The 26,637-nt window shown below is 43.1% G+C and overlaps 2 protein-coding genes across 6 annotated transcripts in view; one reads left to right on the forward strand and one right to left on the reverse strand.

Moving 5' to 3' along the window:
* Positions 1-4,607: 4,607 nt before the first annotated feature.
* gins2 (GINS complex subunit 2) lies at positions 4,608-7,531 on the forward strand. Its single transcript, XM_061814213.1, has 5 exons — positions 4,608-4,807; positions 4,905-5,019; positions 5,501-5,600; positions 5,706-5,832; positions 7,204-7,531. Exons 1-5 carry the CDS (start codon positions 4,718-4,720, stop codon positions 7,330-7,332), a joined length of 561 nt encoding a protein of 186 aa, XP_061670197.1. The 5' UTR covers positions 4,608-4,717; the 3' UTR covers positions 7,333-7,531.
* A 1,127-nt stretch (positions 7,532-8,658) lies between these two features.
* The window catches only part of gse1b (Gse1 coiled-coil protein b), an 83,620-nt gene continuing 65,641 nt past the window's right edge, over positions 8,659-26,637 (reverse strand). For all 5 annotated transcript variants that reach the window (XM_061814192.1, XM_061814194.1, XM_061814196.1 and 2 more), the window contains exons 8-16: positions 26,256-26,586; positions 22,069-22,697; positions 18,872-18,984; positions 18,520-18,784; positions 17,873-17,986; positions 15,991-16,371; positions 13,865-14,212; positions 12,574-12,677; positions 8,659-10,528 (exon numbers count right to left, since the gene is read on the reverse strand). In XM_061814192.1, the coding sequence (XP_061670176.1) occupies positions 10,388-10,528; positions 12,574-12,677; positions 13,865-14,212; positions 15,991-16,371; positions 17,873-17,986; positions 18,520-18,784; positions 18,872-18,984; positions 22,069-22,697; positions 26,256-26,586 (2,426 nt within the window). In that variant the 3' untranslated portion in view covers positions 8,659-10,387. The remainder of the gene's footprint in view (positions 10,529-12,573; positions 12,678-13,864; positions 14,213-15,990; positions 16,372-17,872; positions 17,987-18,519; positions 18,785-18,871; positions 18,985-22,068; positions 22,698-26,255; positions 26,587-26,637) is intronic.

Below are 26,637 nucleotides of genomic sequence, written 5' to 3' on the forward strand. Positions count from 1 at the left end.
TGGATTCCAAGATGGTAAGAAATATGATTCTCTCCTCTTATGAGACCAAAATAGAACTTTCCGGCCCCGAACTCTAATCAGTGTGGAGAAAACTACGCGCTGCTCATCACCTGCCCTGCGGAGTCCCAACAATGAAGCATTTTGGTGGCAGCATCATGCTGAGGGGGTGTTTATCAGCGGCAGGGACAGCCCAACTGGTTGAAATCAAAGGAAGGATCAATGCGGCCAAGTACAGGGAGAACCTGGACAAAAACCTTCTCAAGAGTGCTCAGGACCTCAGACTGAGCTGAAGGTTCACCTTCCAACAAGCACACAGCTAACATAACGAAGGAATGGCTACAGAACAAAATGGGACTGTTCTTGAATGCCCGAGCCAGGGCCCTGACATAAACCCAATTAAGCATCTCTGGAGAGATCTGAAAATGGCTGTCAACCAATCCAACCTGACAGAAGTTGAGAGATTCTGCAAGACGGAATTGGAGAGGATCCCCCAAATCCTGTCGTGAAGAACTTGCTCCATCATTGTCCAAAAGACTCATGGCTGTATCAACTCAAACGGGTGGTCCTACTAAATACCGAGGAAAGGGTCTGAATACTTGGGGTTCTGTCATATTTCAGTTTGTTTTTTCATAAATCTGGAAACATTTCCCAAAAATATTGTCGTGTCAATATGAGGTGCTGTGTATATGTACATTAGGGGTAGATTTTACTCCAATGGCTACAATATAAAGAAGTGAAAAATGTTTGGGGGTCTCAATACTTTGCGTACCCACTGTATTGCGTCTTTGCCCACATAGGGGCAGTACCATACAGAGACAGGAGTAATATTCACCATTTTTTTCATTTTACAGTAGATAATTTTTGCATAGCATAAAGAAAAAGAGTGTTTTCAAATATCCATTACCGAAAGAGATCATGGAGACACCCATGCTGTTTGTTAGCCCGTCTATGGTGTTTTACATTGAGCTAATAGACTTTTGCAAGGCGAAGTTAGGTGGAAACACATGCAATTGATTTTGTTTTATGTTTAGCTTGATAGAAAAATGTCACCTGGGAGTGGCAATCAACAGCTGGAAACCGCCATTTTGAAAAATTATTCACTATTTGCCACATTGCTACTTGTTGTTTAGCTCACTGCCACAATCCAGCGATTGTACCAACAACGTTTGTTGCATTTTCACACATCCAATACATAGTTTAAAAATGACAGCACTGTATGACCTCTTTTTCCTTTTCTATAAGCGCCAACAACGGTGGAGTGATATTTTTAAGTTATTCCAATTTCCTCTCTAGATCACAGAAATGTACTTTTGTTTTGCCTGATTTGATTTCGGTGTTCCTTAATGTATATTTGCTCAAATGAGCCCTCTTAATTCTTCCATCGAGAAATCAGAAGACTGTATGGTATGATTGTAAAGATTCACTGCAAGAATTTTGTCTGAGATTCTTATATGGCAGCAATAGCCTTTAACTTCGATTGTGTAAGATCATGACATTTTTACAGTTTTTATTTTTTACAAAATGTACTCTCATGCTCTTTGTGGCACATGTCCAGGACTACATCATTGTTGGGAACTTCAACTAAAACACATGAGCGTCAAGGGAATATGAATTAATATTTTGTGTGTTGCTTTGATTTGTGGATTAAAATGTTAAACAATGTCATTTGTTGCTTTAGATTTTTGGGTTATAAAATACACAATGGGAAGTGACTGGCAATATAGTTGATCAAAATATCCAAATTGAGTGGCTCTTCATAATATACACATATACAGTTTGTATACAACATGTTAGAACTTACATATATTCATTATTATTAGGATGTATTAATGCACTCTTGTGGGAGAATATTTCATATACATTCAACAATGAATACCAAAATAAGTATTTTTCTCAATTCTACATATTTGTGTGCTAAATATTTTTTTGTGACACCGCAAAACATTGCTTGATCATCGAGCACAACACTACACATGGGCTACGGGAAGTACGGAAGTAAACATGTGCCCACAGGATTTGAATTCTAAATGCCACAGCAAACAGGATTTTTTTTTAATAGTTGTATTTCACTATAACTTTTCAACCTTAGCAATTCAACTGGCTACAATTCGTTGCCTAAAATTCACCGTCTGTGCCACCTGGCAGGGTTACTTCAGGTCAGAACCGAACCGCCAGCCAATCCAATTACGCTTTCTTAGTATGTGTCAGGTGACTAAGAAAACGTAACTGGATTGGCTGGCTGTTCGGTTCTGACCTGAGGTAACCCTCCCTGGTGGCACAGACGGTGAATTTTAGACACATGAATTGAAGCAATTATTGAAAATGTGATCACTCTACATTTCAAATTCAAATCCTGGTGGCATATATTTACTTCCATAATGGGCGGCATAGGACAGGGATCATCAGGACCGAGTTAAAGTGAGCAGTATTCGTGCAAATGCAGAAATGGTTAAATGATTTCAGTGTGGCTGCTGATCAACAGCAGGAATGAAAAAGCAATCCCAGTACATTTGACATTTCTAGAAATAAATATGGATGTTTAGCTGGTGACCTGCGTTTAGCTGGTGACAAGTTCAGGCGTAGAAAATGGATGAATTTAATGTCAATATTTTCCGTGGAAGCAGAAGCACATTTGACACCAGACACACGTTCATCAGAACTAAAAGACTGCAGATATTTCTAGAAGTCATTGATGTCTGTTTTATCAAATGAAGCACTGAATGATTTTTTTTAATCTCCGACTAGAGAGTTGTGAATTGATTTTGACTTGATTTGTTCAGCACGTCACAATATCGCAGCCTTGCTAAAAAAAATTATATCGAACATTTCTCAAGACTTTCTAAAAAACTATAGAACTTTAGGATCCAAGTCCTACAGAATTTCTATAGAAATTTGACTGTTCTGTAGAAATTCTATAGAAAATCACAGCCAAAGTTCTATAGAACAAGTTCAAATTCTATTCTAATTCTATAGATTTCTATAGAATTTCTATAGAAATTTTTTAGCATGGATAATCCAAATTTGTCTTTGTGTGCTTGCTTTTTGCTTTGCTGCTTTTGTCAGAGGCTGAAGTCGTAATGTGCAAGTGACGATTCTCCCGTTGTAACATTCAAGTTTCATTTCAAGCAAGTTCCAATTTATAATGTTCATTAGTAAGTTAATTTTTTTTAATGGTTATCTTTAGTTGGGTTTATATCGCATATTACTACACAAAATAATAATACACAATAGACCTTTCTTATTTACACCTGGGGCCATACCCCGTATTAAAGAGGGGGGGGAAAGTACATGCAATACTAAAATTAAGCATTTTTCTCAAAACCAAGCCAACAAAACTGTCCTGCCGACCAATAAACATCTATTGATATTGTGGTCAAAAAGACGTGTAGGATGACTGAGTCAGTCATGTGATCTCAGTCGCATCCAGGTCCAAGTTCACCTTCGATATTTCCACGACATCCTGTGAATTGTAGATAAGCGCAATGCTTCGGTCTTGTGTGTAAATGTCGTCCCGAGATAACTAGAGTGGTACACTGATTCGTTCCGTGACTTAGCTCAAAGCACAATTTACTCAAACTTTAAAGAAATTGAAAGTCCACTGTAATACTTGAAACATGTAAAACAGCACTGCATTCTCAACAGACAAACAAAAAAAAAAATCACTTTAAAAGAGAAATGTTGACGGATGATTTTATAAACCTCACTCATTGTCACGAAGAGGCACGGCTTTGGCCGGGTTGGCTCATACGTACTGTCTGGGAGTCTGTTGTTGGTTAGAAGTGATCCGCATAACATCTAAATATGGCTCAAAACAATAAAGTAATGTTGCCTCGGTCCCTTCACTCAATTGTGAGATGTTCTCTTCTTTGTAAAGCGCTTCCGTGTCCCACAGTAGGTGGCACAGCGTTTTTTTTCAATGGCGAATGTTGCGGGGTGATGTAATGAACAGAGGATGCAGGCAATGTGGCTACCACTTGGATGTCAAATGAGACTGCCGCAACTTTGCGCATGGATGACGCGCTCTCTGCTTATATTTATTTATTCGTATGGACATTGAAGTGAATAATGTTATATGTATTTTTCATTACAATATCTATTTTAGAATATTTATAGGCATGACACTTGACCTTGAAGATGCTTGGCCTAGTGGGTAACAAAAGCTGGACTGTGATTGGACAGTCTGCATCCAAACTTTTGGAGGCGAGTTGTGGCCTACAGCAGCTCCCTGCAAGCGTTCTCAGCTTGTGTTTGATCGAGAATTTGTCCCGATCAATAAATCGGTTGTTACTTTACTTCTTTCACTCTCATGTCGTCTCCTTTGCAGCTCTTTCTCCTTATACTCATGTTCAAATGTGTAAAGAACTGGTCCATACACTGAAAAGAAGCGAAAAATAGACTCATATAAAGGAATCTCATCATGTTATTTTCATGATGTATTAAAAAAGAAAAAAAAGAAGAATCAAATACACTCACATGAAATAGTTTCCCCGACCGGCTCAATTGCCACCTACAACATGGCGACGATGTCGACGTATAATTCAACTGCTAACGGCATCTAGGTACATGTCTATGCCCCCATGTGTCCAGTATCTGTGACGTTAGCCAATCAGATTGTTTGCTTCCTATCCTGTTTTTGTTAGCGGGAAAATTCAGGCTAGCAACGACAAGCTAGCCAAATTGTCGGATTGAGTTCGTTTGAGTCCGTCGGCGGACCACTATGGACCCTTCGGAGGTCGAGTTCTTAGCCGAGAAAGAGTTGGTGAAGATCGTTCCCAATTTCAATCTAGACAAGTTATATTTGATCGGGGTGAGTACGTCGAGCCGTAGAAAAAAAAAAAAAAACGATTCCATTTGAGGACCCCCGCGAAAACAAGGAGAGTGCACAATAATATTTATGTTTGCAGGGGGACTTGGGACCATTTAATGCCGGCCTGCCGCTGGATGTCCCCGTGTGGCTGGCACTCAACCTCAAACAGAGACAGAAATGTAGAATCGTTCCACCCGACTGGATGGATGTTGGTAAGAGGACACGCTGCAACTGTTTTCTAAACATTACTGAGCCAGGGGAAAAACAAAACACAAGATATGTACACGCAAATGTTGATGAGCTCGTCTATATTTTCTCACAACTATATGTTCAGTGAGTTATTTATTTTTTACAGAACTGTAGTGCAAAGGTGGCACCGCATTTGATATGAAATAGGCTTCGTTTGCCACTGAAATTTGCAGATTTTAGCCTGCACAATTCCAGCCAATTTCAGAATGTCATGAATGTGGTTGTTAGTGGGACCTCTCGTGGACAAAATTGTCAGCTTATTTGAAAAAATATCAGTGTATATGTTCTGCGTATATCTATTCTCATTATAAGTGTAACACCCCTGGTCTTGAGTGTCTTTGAATAGTAAAATAAGGTTTGTTTTTTTTAAAATTGGATCACCTGCTCTGTTGGTTGTACTACTTTTTTTTTTTTTAACCTTTCTTTTGTGGCTTGACATTTCAGAGAAACTCGAGGAGATCCGAGAGCTCGAGAGGAAAGCGGCCGCCTTCACTCCTGTTCCCAGTCCGTACTACATGGAGCTGACCAAACTGCTGCTAAACCAGTAAGTCGCAAAAGAATCCTCCCCCGTCTCATTCAGCGAACACTCCATGTCATCTGTGCCAGTCTACAAAAATCCAAAAGTGCTAATTTTATTTGTTGCGTGCAGTGCGTCTGATAACATCCCCAAAGCCGATGAGATCCGCACACTCGTCAAAGACATCTGGGACACGAGGATCGCTAAACTCCGACTCTCTGCAGACAGCTTCGTCAGTCAACAGGAAGCTCATGCAAAGGTCAGGGCGTCATTTGTACTTTGAGGCAGGGGGTGTTTTCCAGAACCCCCTGTGGGGTTCCCACCACTGATCTTAAAAAAAAAAAAAAAAAGACTGGATGGCCAATTTCTCAAAACTGAAGTCGCAACCCGCCATGTTCATACTCCCAAAACAACATCCCGGTCTGTGCGTTAATCGCTAGTTTCATGGCTGTGAGAAAACATTCCACAGGTAAGTTAGAAAGATTTACTGTGACACTTTTAAAGTTTTTGTAAAGGTTTTTTTTTTCTGATGAGCTAATTTCACTTAAAGTTTTATTTACAATTGTTGTTGTTGACTGTTCACTCTCTGCCTCACCTTTATCGGCCGACGGTTTTTCGCGAAAAGGCGATGTAAATATTTTCCCAAACTTCATCAGTGGATAAGCAAAAAAAAAAAAAACCACACTTTCTGTGAGATTTTCGATGAATTTTATAATACAGAACTCTGCAAATTGAATTTGATTTTCAAATGCGAGTAAACAAGTTTAAATTTTCTGTCTGAAATAGGATGTCGCAGAGGCAACAAATGAGCAATGCGTTTAGATTTTCCCATTGCGAGTCCTTATTTCCAAAAATATATCGAACTGATTGACTTAAAATTCAATGTTTTTGTGACAACAATTTCTTAGTTTTTTGCTATGTTATGATGATACTGCTTCACAGCGTATTTTGGGAAAAGTTAAGGTCACGGAAATGGGGCCCTCGGTAATATGCAAGGTTTCTTGGTAGTCACGATGTAATGTGTCTTTCCTTTACACTTTGCCGTTTTTGGCTAACCAAGTCGAATTAAAACTCCTACATGTTACCGGAACTGAAAAAATGTCAAGCTCACATGACCAGTTTTAATTCTACTTGCCAAACTTTGAGAAAAACCCCGTCATAATCCAACTTGTAAACCATGTCCACCACACGTTTTGGGAGTACCAAGATGGCGGCCAACTGGCTTCAACCAATTGACATACCACCTGATGTGAATGCACATCCAGTCTCTCTTTTTTTTTTTTTTTTTTTTTAGATCAGTGGTTCCCACCCAAGAAAAATGGTAGACTTAAAAAAAAAAATGCTCTCCTGCCCCCAAGAGGCCAAGCCACACACACCATCGGGAGCAGTGCAATAGTCATTGAATTGGATCATAAATGTGCCAAAAATGGTTTGTTTGGCATTGTACTTGTCATTGCTGTATGTTTAGCTTCCGAGATCTGACGAGATCGGGCGTTCTCAGGGTAGCGTGGCCTTAAGGCGTCTGCCCACTGTTAAACACCATATTTGGAATCACAGCACAACTAGCAGTCAAGATCCGGCCACTCGTGAAAACTAGTAGCCGGATGCTCACTCCGCTCTTCTTCTCCAGCTGGACAACCTGACTCTGATGGAGATCAACACCATCCGAGGGTTCCTCCTCGGGTCGCTCAACTGCATGTATAAGCTGCGCTCCAATCTCCAGCCGGGATCCAGTAAGGGACAGTATGGGGACTTTTGACGGACGCACCTCGATAGCGCAGTAAGAAGCGCCGGGATGGCGGTGTTGGACTTTTTACCGTCAACGTCACTTTTAAGACTTCTACGGTATGACCGTTCTATTTGTGTCTGGCACAGTGTGTTCAGTTTAAGACCCGATACATTGATAATTGAATGTTGCATTAAAAAAAATTGGGAATAAAATAGTGATTTTCTTGTGATTTTGCAGTGAGTTTGTTGTGTTTATGGAAAGCTATTCAAGGATTTATTCACTATTTTTGACTAGTGAGGGAGAACTCTACTAGTTGATAGCTAGTAGAATTTTGGATCAGTACTACCGTAATTCCAGGCCTACAGAGCGCACCTGGTTATAAGCCTCACCCAGTACATTTGGAAAGGAAATACCATTTGGTACATACATACGCCGCAGCTGTGTAAAAACCACAAGTGCTCACTTTGGAACACGAGATATTTACAAAGAAAGACGGTACTCAGAGAGTTTAAGAGTGTTAGCGCCGCCTCGCTAACACTAGCACCACCCTAACAGGGCCGGTTAAAAAAAAACATACTGGTAAAAATCACTGAGACACAGCTGTAACATGCTAGCGCTAACAGGGCCGGACCGGTAAAAGTCACTACCTCGGCACATCTATTCCACCGTCACTCTTACCTTTTCCGCTGGAGTGCCCCCCTTGCGGCCGTCAGAAAAAAATGCACAAATTAGCCGCGTCACCGCATACAGTAGACCGCAGGGTTGAAAGAGTGTGGAAAAAAAGTCGCAGCTCATAGGCCGGAAATTACGGTAGTACGATTAGCACACGTTTCTCAGTGAGTGCAGTTTTACCCCACTAGTACCTTAAGCTTGAGCTCTCGCGTTGCGAATAAATGCTCATATGGGTTTGTGAAAAGCGGTTTGAGCATTTATTAACGTAAGAAAAGACAATCATTTGATTGTTGCGTTGACTTGTCCTAATTAGGTAAAAGAGCATACCAGTAATTGTAGCATAGAATGCATATTTTAAAAAAAAAAGTTCAAACTACAGAGTTCTACTAGTGTGCTGAATTGTCTTGTTAGAAAGAAAGAGTAAGGGCACATAGGCACAAACAATCACACCTATGGGCAATTTCAAGTCTCCAATTAATGTTGCATGTTTTTGGGATGTGGGAGGAAACTGCAGAAAACCCACGGGGAGAACATGCAAACGCCACACAGGCGGGTCCGGGATTGAACCCGGGACCTCGGAACTGTAAGGACAACGCTTTCCAGCTGAACCGCCATTCCGAGGCTACCGTTTATTATATATATTTTTTTTTTTTCAAAAGCACAGCATAGGGACACTTCAAAGACGAGACCGAGGTATATGAACATTTTTGAAATATTTTATTTTCTTTTTTTGTCTGAAATCACAGCCATATATTCATAAATACCTAATTACTACATTCAACAAAGAATATATTACATTACAATGGATTCAAACCAACATTTTTTTTTTTTTTTTTTCCGAAAACAGGATTTCACAGAATCAAGACATCCTCCGATGAGGCGGGGAGGGGGGTCACAGTGCGGACCGCGTCCTCTCGCGCTCACCTGCCCCCCTCCCCAAACAAACGGGCTGGGATGCTCCCGACTTTTGAGTTTGGGCGAAACGAACGGACGGGAAACGTTTGAGCTACAGTTTGATCGACGAGGGTCTTAAATAAACGAGGCACTTATTCATACGCTCATAACGAGGGTGTTGTGCTTCCGTTTGGCTGATTTTCCTTCCGCGCGTCATCCGGACGGATGAAATCCGCAATCCGTGCACGTTGATTGGTTCCTGCAAGTATGGGCGGAGCCACAGAGGAGACTGTAAACACAAATTCATGCGTCATTTTTAGTTTATTACAAGTTGGCAACGGATTAGATAATTGGGGAGGTTCCTTGGACGTGGGAGGAGCTTAGCTTATTTTTCGTTTTTGTTTTGGCGAAATCATTCTGAATTTGAAATGTATCGTTTGGCACTCAGCCCCTCGTGGTTGTGGATGAAAAGGCTCGGGCCTCTTTCTCGATGCTATTTCGACGCGTGTGAGGAGGAGTCTTCAAAAACCGGCGACGTCGGCCGGCCACTTCATGTCTACGAATCAAGTAACAAAAACAACAAAAAAAAAAACGGGTTCGTGTGCGGCACGCCAGCGAGAGGCAAACATTGAGTCGAGGAGCTGAAATGGACGTCGACGCTACGCTGTGAGTAAAAAGGTGGCGGGGGCTGGGGGGCGCGTCGGCACCTCAGAAGAAAGTTCACCCCGTGGACATCCCGTGTTGTTTTTCTTTTTTTTTTTTTCTCAAGCTGTTCTGGCCAGCAGCAGTACAAACACTAAAAGCAAGGCTGTATTTTGCAACCCCCCCCCTCCCCAACCCTCCATCTTCCCCCCCAAAAAGCATAAACATATATAAAAAGAAAATGGCAGGCTTATTTTTTTTTAACTTTTAAAAGAACAATGATTAAAATAATAAACTTACAAAATTCTTTTTAAGTCTTCATATTATATACAATATAAGGCTGAAGCCCCTTTTTTTAAAATTCTTATTCTCAAATGTTCCTATTTTGAAATAAAACATTTCCTTAATTACTCCCCATCCCCTAAAATGTGCATTTCAACATTCTGTCCAAATTCCAATCTGTCTTTTGTTGTAACACAGTTGTACCACCAGGTAGTTCTTCAGCTATTATTCATAAGTGCACGTCCAAGCCGGAACGCCGTGACTTCACTTCCTGGCCGGCCGCAAGCGTTCCTTTGGACTTTCGGAGCGTCTCCTTCTCCCTCGTTGGCAGGATTGTCTGTGTTTCGGGGCGGCGGCGAAAGAAGAAGAGCGCGTGACAAGCGTCGGCCGAGCTCGTGTGGGGGCTACGTTGGCAGACGTTGGGTCATGGCGCCGATTGCCCCTTTCTTCGCTCTTCGGTCAGCACTTCTTCTCCGCCACGGAGGCGAGGCGATCGGGATAATCTACCTTGAGTCTGAGTGGAGAAGTATCTTGGGGAGGGGGGGGTCGGATGTTGGATTTTTCTTTTGTTATTTTTGCGGGAGGAGGGGGGATGTCACCTGGGAGGGTAGCCCTTGTAATGTCCGCCTCTGGGCCAGTGCATCTGCGGCAGAGTCAAACACTTCCTGAAGTGCTCCAGCTCCGCTTGCAGCTTCTCCCTTTCTACCGCCAGCTTCTGCCTCTGGGACATCAGCTCCTGCAGGACCGGGCAGAAGAAATCAAACACGACGCTCACGTGAAACGTTACTGTTAAAATTGACTATATTTAGTACGAATTCCCGACTTAGTTGCGGTTTTATCCTGTGGAACCGATCGGTAACTATTAGATAGGGGAAAAACTTCACCTGTTCACAGTTCTGGGCTCGAAGATGCTGCCAAAACGTTGTCTAAATCAGAATTGGTGTCAAGGAAGTACAGTGACAGTGCTCGCTTTATACTGGACTGCAATTTGCACACAGATGCCACCTGACTGTGGCAAAGGATTACTTTTTTCTGATACTCCTCCACCCACTACAACATTTCCTCGGGACGCAGATGCCGCCAAAGAAATACGGTTCGTGAGAAACGAAGATTTAAAAAAAAATATATATATATATATATATATATTTATATAAATAAATGATGATCTTAGAATAGCCTGGGTTGTTAGTGGAAACTACAAAGGTGCATTTCTTTTTTTTGTTTGTTTTGTTTTTCAAATCAAATCATCTTTGAGCAATTTTATTTTCAGGGTACTGTTGGAAGAGAATTTTGACGTTATCAAACTTTTGGGAATCAACACTTTGTGGTATACTCACAGTTGAAATTAATACTAAAATACTAAAAAAAATAAAAAACATAATTTCCGGCCTATAATCTGCAACTGTTTTCAGACGCTTCCAACATTGCAGTTTATGCGGTGATGCGGGTAATTTGTGCATTAATTTCTAACGGCCGCAAAGGGGGGCACTCGAGCGGAAAAAGTAAGCGTGAGACCGGTGGAATATATGTGCCGAAGAAGTGACTTTTACCGGTCTCCCAGTATGTTTTATTTTTAACCGGCACTGTTAGCGTGGTGTTAGCGTTAAACTCTCTGTGTACCGTCTTTCTTTGTAAATATCTCGTGTTCCAATGTGAGCACTGGCGGTTTTTACACAGCTGCGGCGTATGTATGTACCAAATGGTATTTCCTGTCCAAATGTACTGGGTGAGGCTTATAACCAGGTGCGCTCTGTCGGCCGGGAATTACGGTACTTTGGCGATCACTATTACCAAACCACGCCTCAGTCCCGATCCCCGGCAAATAGCTGTTACCGATTCGGCAATTTCATTGTTTTTTCTTAAATCAAAATACCTGGCAGCAGTTTAAGGAAAAAAAAAAAAAAAAAAAAAAGGAGGCCTGCTGCATCTGTATCAGCACCTTCAATGATTATGATGAATTTTAGTTCATTTTTGTTTTCATCATTTCATTTATCTAACCCTATTAGATAAATATTGATTGTGAAATGAGATGTTTGGAGCTGCTTGACGGAGATGTGTTGAAAGATGACAGCAACTGAGTTGCTCGCTTAGCAACTGAGTTGCTCGCTTTAGCAATAATACTATTCATCCTAAAATATGTAAAATGCCGCTGTCCCTTTTTATTAATGTTACGCATAGCATTTTTGTACATGATTTTGCAATGGTCACTAAAGGCCAAAGTCCAAAAGTCACCACCTGCCACTGGATGAAGGTAACCTTAAACTCATCTGTTCCAACTAGCAAAACATTTTTTGTATGTTTTTATGCACGCCAGCATCACATTTTCCATTGTGACTGCAAAAAGAACGGGTCTCGATCCAAAAAGTGTTGACAAAAAAGTGTTTCGTGTTGTCTCCCAACACAAATCTCGAGTTTCCCATCCTACATTTTACACCTTACATAGTTGCACAATCAACTCCACACCCCCACCCCACCAGAACTCTCTCATCGATAACAAAAAAATAGCCATTGCGTGCATGTGTGTGCGCATCACAAATTCTCTCAAAGCAATGTTTGAAATCCACCGCAGTGTCAATTTTAGCCAGTGGGGGTCACTGTAACAGATGCATCAAATTGACAATTGACCCCATCTTTTCAAATGTCCACAACGTTTAATCAATAATTGTGCGCATACAAGTCCTATAAAATGATCAATATTTAGCATTTGCTCAAAGCAATAAATGCACTTCCCGCTTTCATATTCATAATTCTGTATGTATTTTTACTTGTGGTGTGTCTTACCCCCATGGTATGCGAAAGTTGCTCAGCAGTCAGACTGAGGTTGTAGTTTTGAGCCTCCAGCCGTCGACACTGGTTCTGCAACACTTGTCGCTCCAGACTTTGTTCTGAGGGAAAATGCAGAAAGAGTGTCATTAAAAAAAATGGTGAAGAAAAAAGGGCAGTGAATGTAACAACCAAATATACATTTTAAAATAGATATTGTGATGAAAACTACATTCCACACCGAGGCTAACGCCGGCGGCCAGCGAACGACAACAAACCCGGCCTGCGCACATCGACACGTTGAGCACCCCTGATTTACATACTTTACGAAGTTATTATGATACAGATCTTTTGTTACGTTCTGAGAGGATAATGTTGTCGGATGCGGACGGACATTTTTATTCTTGCTGCTTTTAGAGAAGTTGTTCAAGTTTGGTGACTATACGTCTAGTTAGCTAGTTAGCTCGTGTTACACGCTACTAACCTGTCTTTGTACTTCTATTTTATATTTTTGCATTGTATTGTATCATGTGTGTGATTAAATTGTCCTAAACGTAATACAAGTGTTTTGTTAAATGTTGCCGGTTTGACCGAGGGGATTTATTCTAAATTATCAAGTAACGTATGCTATAAACTGTGAGACAAATTAGTCACCCACAACTATTATTTTTTTTAGTAGCTCTCGTCCTTTGCACCTGTGCAATCCATTTTTCACGACGAAGCGAGTGTTTTGGAAAAGTGTAAAGAGTGAATCCATTCTCCCGAGTGTTCGAGCAAAATCCAGCAAAACGACGAGCCGGCATTTTGGCTAACGCGATGAAAAAAAAAAATGGGTAATTTCTTGCCGGTACAATAAACCAATATAAACACTCGACCCCGCTACTGCAAAAAAAAAAAAAAAAAACGTCACTTCCTGGTTCTTCCACAACACAAAATTGTCAAGCAACTTTCCCAGGCGGGAGATGAAAAAAATGATATACGGCAACATTCTGACTTCCTGTGAAAAATTGGATTGGTCCATTGCGGATGATTATTTTTTTTTTGGTTAAAAACATACTAAATTTTATGTTTTAGGTGTCAGTGGCCTTTTAAAGTTTAGGGCAATGAAAGATAAGATCATAATAGTGGGATAATAAAGATGTTTATCAGATGTCTTGATACAAATCCTGCCGAGTGAGGATATTTACCTCCATCTAGTGACCAAGATGTGCTACAACAGTTCATGTGCAATGAGCAGCTTGCTGTACAGATAAATTAAATATATGACAGAATAACAAAATAATAAACTAACTAAATAGAGATTTCTTACCTTCAACGTATTCCTGATAAGCTTCAAATATGGATTCAATCCCTTGCCACTTGGAAGCCGGCGCCGCCTCCTCCTCCCCCTCGTCGTCGTCGTCGTCGTCCTCCTCCGAGGCGGACGGCTCCTCCCTCGTCCCTGAGGCGTCGCGGCGGAGCGGCGCGGAGAAGTGCTGCCCGTTGGGCTGAGGGTGAGGAGCGTGCGCCGGTGCGAGAGCCGACTGATGCGAGCCCGAGTGGGACTGGGAATGCGCGGGCGGAGGCGGCCTGCCGGGGGCGCCCTGGAGCTCGGGAATGTTGTAATGGACAGAGGACTCCTGCAGGGGGGACGATTCGGACATCCCGGCAGCCCCGCCTGGAAACACAATGAAGGGGTTTTGAAACTTCAAAAGGAGTCGAGGGACTGATGAATACGGGAGCCACCGCGCCGATGATTGCCATTATTTTGTTCAAGGGAGAGATCGTCTCATCCTTTCGAAAAGATAAAACGGACAAAATATGATGATACTCGTCGCGATGTGCCACCGCCGTCGGGGACTTATCGAAATTAAAGTGGCCGGCGGTGTGTGAGCTCTGAGAAATAACGATGGGAGTCTTTAAATGGAATGATCTCTTAATTCAAATAAATCTCTCTTGAGACGCATTCACTGGATCTTCTTTGCAGACGTTAAATCAGATGATGGGATCGCCAAGAAAGATATGAAAATGACCGTTATTGCATGACTTCAGAATAGAAGAACTAGGACTGTAACAGTTCATCATCATTAAAGTTAAGATGCAATTCTTATCCAGAATTCTGACCCACAGTTGGAAATCTGAGCCATTTTGGTCAACCAATTGATTAAAACAAATGAAGGTAATCTTTTTAAATGAATGAGCATAGCATTATGTTTGTCGCATTATTTTATAAATGCCTTTATCAGAGTGCACTGTGCATGAGTGGCAGCCAAATTAAATTAATTAAGGACGGTATCGGAAGAATCTTTGAATATGTTTCATCCTCCCACTCCTTTTTTTCCACTTTAAAAAAAATTATTTATTGTTTTGATTTTATGTATTTATTCTTTGGGGTAAAAAAAATAATATGCAGACTATGTACAAGTAATTTTCTTGTTTATATTGTTTTCCTGTTTTTTAAAAATAAAAATTATTAAAACCATATTTAATGGTACATGTGAATTTTTAATAAACTATTTGTATGGCTTGGGGTGGCGCGGGAACCAGCAAATTTAATTTTAAGTGCGAGTGAAATCCTCCCTCTCCTTTTTTTCACTTAAAAAATCTATTTATTGTTTTGATTTTATCTATCTATTCTTTGGGGTAAAAAAAATAATATGCAGACTATGTACAAGTAATTTTCTTGTTTTTATTGTTTTTTTTTTCCTGGTAATTAAAAAAAATAATTAAAATCATATTTAATGGTATATATAAATTTTTAATAAACTATTTGTATGGCTTGGGGTGGTGCGGGAACCATCAAATTTATTTTTAAGTGTGAGTGATATCCTTCCTCTCCTTTTTTTCATTAATTTTTTTTTAATTGTTTTGATTTTATCTATTTATTCTTTGGGGTGAAAAAATAATATGCAGACTATGTACAAGTAATTTTTCTCTGTTTATTGTTTTTTTCCTAGTATTTAAAAACATAATTAAAATCATATTTAATGGTCTATATACATTTTTAATAAACTATTTATATGGATTGGGGTGGCGCGGGAACCAGCAAATTTATTTTTAAGTGCGAGTGATATCCTCCATCTCCTTTTTTTCCACTTTAAAAAATGTATTTATTGTTTTGATTTTATCTATTTACTCTTTGGGGTAAAAAAAAAAAATATGCAGACTATGTACAAGTAATTCTCCTTTTTATATTGTTTTTTTCTTGGTAATTTAAAAAAATAAAAATAATTAAAATCATATTAAATGGTTAAATTTGTATGGCTTGGGGTGGCGCAGCAGTAGTTGTCTCCTCGCTTTAAACCAATACATTTTTTAATTGCGAGTGAAAGCTTTTGTGCATTATGATTGACTGATGGAAATAATCGCCAATCCCCGCACACGTTGCGTCGGGTTCGGCCACAATTTTCAACTCCGATACTTTCGGATCGTGAGCAGTTTGCTTGCGTCGCTTACTTTTGTGTTTCTGCAGCGCCTTCTGAGTCGACTGCAGCACCGATTCATGGAATTGCTGGGCAAATTCCTCCGGCGTGAAGCTGTCCCACGGCTTGGTGCGTCCGTTTATGCCGTGGACGCCCTCCTTAGCCTGTAGGGGGAGCGGAGGCCGCAAGCTGTTCAGCAGGCTGGAACTCCTCTTGGAGAGCGGCCCCTCGGCAGGCCCCCGGGCCTTGTCGGGGTAGACAGCTGGAGAAGGAGGATCCTTTGGTCTTAGCGTGTCCCCGAGGGGTTTTGGATGGCCATTGGGGGACGGAGACGACGGGCAGTGTGAGGGGGGGCTGTGCGGCTTGATACTGTGGTGGTCTTCAGATTCCGAGGGGGGCTGGGAGCACGCCAAATCTGTAACGACGCCAACATATTTTAGGCCACAGCGACACAAATAAATAGCATGGTGATTTATTTGGTTTGGTAAATGGTTTATTAAACCATTTTAGCTTTTCACCCTTAGAGTGAAAACGGATTTTTTTTGGGCCCTGGTCAAAAAGTTCACCTTGAATTGTTGTCTTAAAGGAGAAGTCCAGTGCTTTGCATGAACAGTGTATCCAATAGGTCATGTAATATGTTCCCTATTTTGACAATGTGATGTTAAATCCTCTCTCATTTAATAGTGTTTTGAGAAGATTTTTATTGACAATTGTGAATTTTCAGGGGCGTTGCCATTTTTGCGAGTCACATGATCTAGGTGGGTGTATGTGACGTGTGCAGTGCCGTTCCAAAGGCTCGATTACACTGTGCTCAGCGGTGATTTCTCGGATTTATCCTCATCTGATGAAGAAAGTATCAGTATCAGTTGATCGGGAAGACGGAGGAATACCTCCATACAGATTTCAACCTGTGGCTGTAATTAATGTTGAATGTTCGGATGACGCGGAGTCCGACTACTCGGAGGCCTATGCGCGACATAAGTGCATAAACAAAGGCCCCTGGGAGCTCCGGGCCAGGCAGCCGCGGATGGTTCTTCGGACGGGAATGACACGGAGTCTGACGAGTGAGCTAAAGGCCTCCGCCGCCACCGAAGGCGGGCCACGACCTCTGGCGGCGGGCCACGAGCCGATCTTCAATGTCCGGGGAGGCCTTTAGCCGAGCTTCGGTGGCGGCGGAGACCTTTAGCCTAGCTTTGGCGTCCGGGGCTAGCGAAGCGGGCCACGAGCCAAGCTTCCAGGGGGCCGCTGAAGCTAGGCTAAAAGCCTCTGCCGCCAGCGAAGCTCGGCTAAAGGCCTCCGCCGCCTGAAAGCTACGCTTGCGGCCTGCTGCCGGAGCTCGCTCGTCAGACTCCGCGTCATTCCGCCCAAAGAACCATCCGAATAGTCAACATTAATTCCAGCCACAGGTTCAAATCTGTATGGAAGTATTCCTCCGTCTTCCCAATCAACCGATACTGCTATTTCTTCATCAGATGAGGATAAATCCGAGAAATCAGCGCTGGGCATAAATGGTGTCCCATGTAATCAAGCATTTGGAATAGCACGTAACACGTCACATACGAGCCCATGCATCATGTAACTCCCGAAAATTGCAGCGCCTCTGAAAATTCGTAATTGTCGACAAAAATCTTCTCAAAACACTATTAAATGAGAGAGGATTTAACATCACATTGTCAAAATTGGGTACATATTACATGACCTATTGGATACAATGTTCACGCAAAGCTTTAATATTTCTGTCTTTCATTCACTTTCTTTCATATACAATTTTGTGAATGTTTTTTAATGGAGATTTTTTTTTTCTTTTTCCAAACAACGTTGCTGCGGACAGAGATTTGATTTTGTGGAGACATAGAGTATACATAGAGAATAGATGAAGTGAATTGAAGAATGAGGAAGTGCTCGACGCGTCCCACCTGTGACCTGCGCCGGGGGGCTTTTGCACAGCGGATGAGGAGCATGTCTGATGGTGTCCAAGGTTATGCTCTTTTCTTTAATGGCTTGAAGCAGCTCCACCGCCCTTTCTTTATCTACAGGTTGACGAAAGTAAATCAAAAGTCACAATCCGACTGTTGTTGGCGGGCAGTGAAACTGTAAAATGAAGTTCTGATCGATGTGCGTGCGTACGAACAATTCACCCTCCTTTCCGACTACGACAGAAAGCACATTATGTATGCGACTTGAATACGCCGCTAATGATACAGGAAATTGAGGGTGAGATGGCGGCATCTGGTGTCAACATGTTAATGAGAGGCGGCTGCATGTAAAGCAGACTGCGCTCGACTGAAGTGAAGCGTCAGCGAGCTCTGCGGAGCCCGCTGAGAACGACTACATTGCCCGGAGAGCTAATGAGCACGAGACGGTTCTGCTTTGCTCCGGCGGAATGAGATGTACCACCGATGTGAGTCACTGATGAAGATCTCAGCACGGCCTATAAAAGGGGCGCCGGGGTCCGTGCTGCGAAGTTAAACCGCTTCGCTACAGTAAACACACGTTGGGGAGTGGGTGCGGGATTACGAGAGATGGGATGAAACGATCGCGAAATCCACCAAGAGTCTCTTGCCTCGTCTCTGCTGAAGTGTGACGTGGGAAAGTCGGAACATGGTGAGGAAGCGCTTCTTCTCCTCCAGCTCTGGCGCTCGGTCCATCTCCTCAGGGGTGAAGCGCGTGCTGAGTTGCGGGGGAGGAGGAGTGCGTTTGGACTGCGAGGCAGCTGGCGAGGGGCTGCGCTCCCTGAGCATCCGCCGCCGCTTTCTTCTCTTCTGCTGCACCAGCTCCTCCCGCCGGCTCACAGTGGTCAGGCTGAACATTCCCAGGAAGTCCAATTTCTGCGCAGAAATGTTGGAGGAAAAAAAAATACTTTCTAAAAGTTCTACTGGTAAGTCAAGGGGTTTGCGTGTTGGTTGGTGTTCTACCTCCGTGGAGTCATCAAGTTTGAGTGGGGGCTGCTCTGCAACCCTTCTGAGATGTGCCCTCACTTCCTCCTCGTCACTTTCATCATAGGAGTCATCCAGATCATAGTAGTAACCTGCACAGAATTCACGGGTCACCAAAGATACGGATAGCTACCGTAATTCCCGGCCTACAAACCTCACCCAGTACATTTGTATCGGAAATACCATTTGATACATACATAGACCGCACCCGTGTAAAAGCTGCAAGTGCCCACATTGAATCACAAGATATCTACAAAGAAAGACGGTACACAGCGAGTTTAACGCTAGCACCGCTGCGTTAATGCTAACGCCACCGCTGCCTCGCTAGCAGGGCCGGTTAAAAAGAAACATACTGGTAAAAATCACCGAGGCACGGAAGTAACATGCTAGCGCAGCGCTAACAGGGCTGGACCGGTAAAATGTCTGGCACAGTGTGTGTTAAAACATGAATAATTGAATGTTGCATTAAAAAAATGTGAGAATAAATCGTGATTTCCTTGTGATTTTGCAGTGAGTTTGTTGTGTTCATGGAAAGTTATTCAAGGATTTATTCATTATTTTTGACGAGTGAGGGAGAATTGTACTACATAGTCTACTGTATTTTGCATCACTACTACCAAAATTCCCGGCCTACACTGGTAAAAATCACTGAAACACGGCAGTAACACGCTAGCGGAGCACTAAAAGGGCCAGATCGGTAAAAATCACTTCCTCTGTACATATATTCCACCGGTCTCACTCTTACCTTTTCCCCTCGAGTGCCCCCCCCCCCCCCCCCCCTTTGCGGTTGTTAGAAAATGCACAAATTAGTCGCATCACCGCAAAAGACGCAGGGTTGAAAGCGTGTGAAAAAAGTCGCGGCTTATAGGTCGGAAATTACGGTACTAGTGACTTAGTGTCACCTGTTTGGAGTTTTAGCAAATATGTACAAGTTCAGTATGCACATTTTTCGTTTCTTTATTCAAAGTGTATGCAGAGGACCCCTACTAATCGCAGAGGAGAGGGAGTGGGTCGAACCACCAATACCGAAAATTTGCAAAAAAAACTGACACCCATCATAAGTTTTCTTTTTTTTTTTTTTTTTTTACTTCAAATGCAGGGGTCCACCGACATAGATTCGAGGGCTCGAACTGACGAGTTCATGAATTGTATAACACTTATTCCACGCCGACGGTAACAGGCGCTGGATATGCGCATTAAACGAGCAGCCTCGAGTGTGCTGAAATATTTTGCTAAAAATGAGACTAGCACAGAATATGGAAGGTTAAAAAAAATAGATAAATAGAACAAGCAGTGTGCCTAAATTCTCACGTCAGCCGTTATTTATTAATTTAACAACAAAAAAAAAAAGACAGAATATACTGTCATGTTTGCTTTGACGGTGAAACGATGTTGAATGGTGGTCCATCGACCTTATTGTGAAAATGTATGGTTCCTTTTAGTCCTAACAACGACCCCCCCCCCTCAAAAAAAAAAAAACCTTAATCCTTCACCCACTGACACACAGCCCCCCCCCCCCGACTCACTCGTCCTGTCCCAAATCACACTCAAACGTCTTCACTGCCTCACAGACAGTTGGAATTGGAAAAACTACACGTTTGCAAAAGATAATTTTACTTTTGTGATTTTTTTTTTTTTTTGGGGGGGGGGGGAATTCTAATACAGTTGAGAGTAGCAACCCTCCAGTTGTGTTTTGTGAACTGAGGTTAGACTTGAACAGATTTTCAGCTGTCTGTGAGACCGTGAAGTGCCTGCATGTGATTGGATTAGCGAGTGTCTGAACGTAACCGGATGAGCGAGTGGGTGGGGCGAGACCGTATGTCCATGACCGGGAGAGTCACCTTATTTTTGGAGGCTGTTGGCCATACAGTTAGTGATAAAGTGAGCTGAAAACTGAAGAAATATCAACGACGTCATTGAATAATCGACCTCAACTCTACTGTCTTCACGAGAGCGGTGACTACAAAAGTTCTGAAGTTATTCAAGGCTAGAAGTACTATAGACGGTTTTCGACCACATGACTACATCCGGGGCACCAGGCCATGTTGGATGGCTTCACTATACTCACGCGCTGTTTACTCTAATGCTTTTGCACACAGACCAAAGATACACAAATGTTCGTACGACTGTTAAAAGTGACGCATGATGGCTAAAAAGACTTTGGAAAGTTGTCAGTGCTCATTAAGATGTTGTATCAAGAAACCGTTACGACAATAAGTGTGCTTTGATCGACAATATCGACCCATGTGCCTTGGAGAAACACAAATGGGGCACACAACTGTGGGCGTCGGTAACCTATCCAGACACCGTCCACTATTGCTTCTTCTCGACAAGCGCTTATACCGTGGACCAACTAAAGAATTTCAAAGGTCTGGAGGCCTACAACCAATTCATGAATGGCAGGGTTCGTCAATGCCGAGGTATCCATTGTAACCAACCTGTATCTCCACACTGCTAAGGTTAGCGTACCGCGGAATGCAATTAAATATGTACTGCATGGTTATGGTCAGCGTTGTTAAATTATGTTGATTATACCAACAAAAGAGGTGTAGATTATTATTTTTGGTTTTGTTACCGAGAGGGAGAGAGAGAAAGAGGTTCAACCGGGACGAGTCCTACGCGGTGCCCGCACCTTTTTCTCCACCTCCACGGCTACATTTTTAACTCAACTCACGAAACAGCTAGCGGTGCGGTGACTCGTTTTAGCAAACTTATAATAATAAAACAGGAAATAGAGATTTTGGAGACATGCATTGCATTCACACAAAAGTTTTGTGCTTGGCCGCTAGATCGGCTCTGCTGATACGAGACAGGCACAGTTGTCGCCGTTCGGTTGATAACTGCTCCGATTTCTCGCACTGGTTCTTGATCACAGCTGACAGTCGAAAGAAAGACGCTTTACAAACGTCCACTTTCGTTTGAGCAACCACTAACATAGCAGTGTGCCCCCGTTCATACGCCTTTCTGAAATAATTTCTGTGTGTTTACGTGAATTCACCAAACCCAGATGGCGCCCGGGTTCTAAATTGCAAGCTGTGTGACGTAAGTCGAAAACAGTCTATAGCAGACTTTGCCGGGTTGGTTGTGATCTGATGTTGTGTTGAGTTGAACTGAATTTTATTGCTTATTGGAGAGTTCCATCACAAAGTCATATGTAAGACTGACGTCGTGAGTACCTTTCTCCTTGGCTTCCCTCTTCCTCTTCTCCTCCAGGTCCAGTTTACTGACCGGCCTTCTGTGCTGCTGAAGAACTTCGTCGTAGATCAGCATCGTGTCTGGCACCGTTTCCTGTGAGGCCAGCTGTCCTACGCCTGACCCAGACACCATGGCAACTGCTTGTCCGTGACGACTGTGCCCTTGGAGGGCCTTCAGTCCGGAACTGCTTTTGATTGCTCCTTCCATTTCATACTGGCTGCTCAGCGACATGGACGCCCGCTGCTGGCTGAAGAAAGAGTGGGTGGATTTCTCCAGATCGGCAAGGAACGTGCTGGGCTCCGGCAGGCCGGGCGGCCCCCTCGGGTGAAGATACTTCTCCATTGTTCCACTGTCTCTCCTCCTGGCCCCGTCCTCATACTTAGAGGGGCCAGGCGGTAGCCTACTGACCTCAAAGTGTCCCATCCCCGAGGGGTCATGGGTGCGCCGGGACTCTGAGGGGGTCTCTATTAGAGATGCCGGGTTCCACAGAGTCGTGGGAGGTGGGGGGTGATGTTCGCGTGGGGGCTGGGAGGGTTTGGGGGAGATGAGCGGCGGAGGGGCACCTAAGTGGGAATGGAGGTCTCGGCTTCCTGGTTCGTGGTTATTTGGTCTGTGAACACATAATGCAACATGCTTAGGCATTAATTTGAAACGATACGATGACGATATGCATTCAATACATGACACTCTTTAGATGCCTTGCAGTGTGTGTGTGTGGTGTGTGTGTGTGTGTGTGTCTGTGTGTGTGCACCAATGGACCTTTTCGACCTTTCAGTCCCTCGTACAATAATAACCAATCAGATAGCCGCATTGTCTTAACCCCTGGCTTGACACGCCCCTCTCGGCATATTGTCCCACAAGCAATGCTGGTTGTCAGTAGCGCGCGCTTGGAAAAGTTAACGTTACGAAGAAAATGGACCTCAGCTGCGCTTGAAGATCGTGCAATTCTGATGAAAGAGATCCCGCCAGGTTGCAAGGGGCCCGGTTGATTCATTTTCCAAAGCCTAAAACACATTTGACAAAGTGTCTACGACGGATTAATGCTCGTGGAAGAGCGCACGTACAACTAAAGGGGGACAATATCAACAAACTCAAGGCTGTATGTTCGAAGGTAAGTGAAGGAGAAGTATCTTCTGAGTTAGATTTCATTATTATCAGTGCTTTACACATTGCAGGAGAACAACTTTCACTTTGTTAGTGTATCGCTGACCTGCTGAATGAAGTGTGTAATGTTTTATGCCGAAGAGTCGGGTCAGTGATACGTAAATGCGCCATGTCATGCAAGAGAAATGTCTATTTGCCAATTTGTATCACATCGGACTTTTAAGACAGAGCACTGGGTTCCATTAAGAGCCAAGTCAAATGAATACATCCCCTCACTTCTAAAGACTGCAATGATATTGCTCGTGATCTTTCCAGGTAAAAAGTACTCACCCTGCTTTACATGCGCAGTACCATTCCACTATTTCATCCTGTCGGATTCCAATATGAAGTTTGAGGCGTCAAACTTTTTTTTAACGTTTTGCTGTAACTCTGACATTGAGTCCTGCTCTGTCCAAAATGTTAATTCCGTGAACATATCCTTGCGTGAAATAGTTGAGACCTCTGTGTAGAACTCTCGCTTTTGGCAAAAAACATACCCCAATATTATCTGGAATACGCAACAGAGAATCGACTTCACACATGTGCTGTTCATTCGCCATTTTGGAAGCTTGTGGGAGATGGCTAAGGGGTCAGGGCTTCAGATCGCCATCGGAAAGGTCCATTATTATTATCAGACACGGGAGCCTGGAGGACCGAGGGGACATGGCCAAGGCACACTCAGTTCTCCAGATACAAACGGTCATTTCTGATCGAATGCCCACGCACACGGGGTAGACCGCATTCACAAAAGTCAAGGAGATAATTTTGGGGAAGGCAGAAAAAGGAATGACTGGAAAGGATTACACGATGACAATCAGGCTTTCATTTTCAATCTTTTAGTCGGAAAGAATTGCCACAAAATGGAAAAGTCAGGAACAATATATACTGCAGCCTCACACAGAAGAAGTTATGGAGATGTAAAAATTCTACTTTAATACAAATGGGAAAACTACCAATAATGTATTCTATCTATTTCCGTTTAGATTTCCGTTTGCGAGACTAAATGCGTGTTATCTGTAAGCTGCAGCCCGTGATGTGATTCTGTGATACTAGTTCAGTACTAACCACAAACCAACGTCTTAGTCAGACGACACAAACAACACAGGCGTGGAACAAAGGAGAGGAAGTAGGAGGCATACGCCGTGCAAGGTTGACAGGATTAGTCAAGAATCTATCTGCCTTCGTGTAGCTTAGCCGGCCCACCCGCCGCCTGTCTGAAACCCCCCCAACCAGATCTCACGAAAGACCCCGTTTTGCACTCTGCATCGGCACCTGAACACAGCTGTCAGTCTTGCCTCCGCGTCGGACGCGGAAGTGGGCGCGGACAGAAATAGAGTCAATGCGATTCTTCTGACAGGGTTGATCTTTTTTTCAGTCCTGTCTGAAAACAACCCTCGAAAGCTCGTCAGCCTCGGAGGCGTCAAAATGCCGCCACCGCTGACCCGATCGGGGCCCTCGTGCACGCTAATCTGGGTAACAGCTCGGGAAAACCATTTGATGAATTTTTGAATTCATGCTTGGGAAAACAACAATCCGCCATCAATTCCTCATTTCTTCTGTTTTCTACTGATCATTGGTCTCGTAGCTAAATGAAGTAGGACGTTGCAAGGATGCAATGTATTTAATTAACATTTGAATAAAAATGTATTTTTGTTGGCGGCACGGTGTATCAGCTGGTAAAGCGTAGGCCTCACAGTTCTAAGGACCCGGGTTTAATCCCAGCCCCACTTGTGTGGAATATCCATGTTCTCCCCGTGCCTGCGTGGGTTTTCTCTGGGCACTCTGGTTTCCTCCCACATAGAAAAAAAAAAAAACAATTAATTGGACACTCTAAATTGCCACAAGGTGTGATTGTGAGTGCGGCTGTTTGTCTCGATGTGCCCTGCGATTGGCTGGCGACCAATTCAGGGTGTACCCCGCCTCCTGCCCATTGACGGCTGGGATAGGCTCCAGCAGTCCCCGCGACGTTTGTGAGGATAAACGGGAGGGAAAATGGATGGATGGATGGTTTAAAGATTACATTTTAGAAACCGTTACGTGTTGTTACATAGGGGTCGAAAAAGTACATTCTAAATGTTTTTAAAAATCCATCAATTTTCTTTGCCGCTTATCCTCACAAGTGTCGCTGGAGTACTGGAGCCTATCCCATCTGTCATTGGGCAGGAGGTGGGGTAGACCCTGAACTGGTTGCCAGCTAACAGCAGGGCAGTTTTAAAAAATGTATTGTACAAAACTATAACAAAGCCAGTTGCCCTCGTGAGGATAAGCAGCAAAGAAAATTGATGGATGGATATATTTTTCTTTCAAAAGGGGCTATTTTCATTTTGCATTATTTATTTATTTTTATTTAAAGATGTGAAAAATGTGTGTGGATAATTTAAAAGGTATAACTTGTTTTTCCCCACAGCTCTCACTATCTCTCGTTTTTGCTGTTTTAAGTGCCTCATTCTTCATTTTTATCACTTTCGACATATTTTCTCCCATCACTTTAATTTTGAGGTAAACTGTGAATAAACCAAGACGAACCTTTATGTATTTTTTTGATCCGTTTGGTATTTACAGTATTACAAAGTTCGCAACAAACATAAAAGCAGGGATTGTGCAGAACCAACAAAGATGTTTGGGCTCTGTTCATTTTGACATTAATGTACAAATAAACTATATACATGTACCTAACGTTGAAGACACCAGCAAAAACATCAGCGGCATTTTAGCAAGCTCGGATGGAAACAATGTCATCGGCCCATAGTTATGCTAACTAATCACAGCGTACACAGGAAGTCCGCTAACATGTGGATTGTTTTACATTTAAACCGTAACATTCTGAAACATAATTTTATTATTTATTCAGCAGCCTGTTTAGGCAGCAGACTAATTGTGATCTCTGCTTGCTGCTTCCATGCAGCACAATCAGTGACTTTATTGCTTCAAGGCAAATTGTGCATATACAAACAGTTTCTGTGCAAGGTCATCAAGACGGTATTAAAATGGAGGCGAGCTTTCTTCCAATGAAAAAAATCCTCACCTGTGCAAGTCTGTTCTGTGTTCTGGCACGTCAGGATTCCGTCCCAGGTCCAGGTGCTGTTCCAGAACCTGCTGGCGGAATTCCGACACCTGGTACTGGCGATCCGCTTTCTCCTGCCGCAGCTTGCGCTGCCTTGCCAGCCACCTCTCCTCCTCATTGTTCCTGGGAGCAATTATGGAGGTCGGGAGACCCGCCCCCACGGCGCCAGGCCCCATGTAGAGGCCGTGGCCCGAGATCAGGCCGGGGACCGTATGATGCGACTGTACCATTGCGGGGTGGAGTCCCGGCGGGACTGGTTTTGGAGCTGGAAGTGGGGGCTCTTTGGTTTTATCTGTGATGGAGCAGAATGATCAGTGGGAGGGTGCTGGGAAACCAAATGATG

This window comes from Syngnathoides biaculeatus, chromosome 3 (assembly GCF_019802595.1).
Source record: "Syngnathoides biaculeatus isolate LvHL_M chromosome 3, ASM1980259v1, whole genome shotgun sequence".
Classification (NCBI taxonomy): domain Eukaryota; kingdom Metazoa; phylum Chordata; class Actinopteri; order Syngnathiformes; family Syngnathidae; genus Syngnathoides; species Syngnathoides biaculeatus.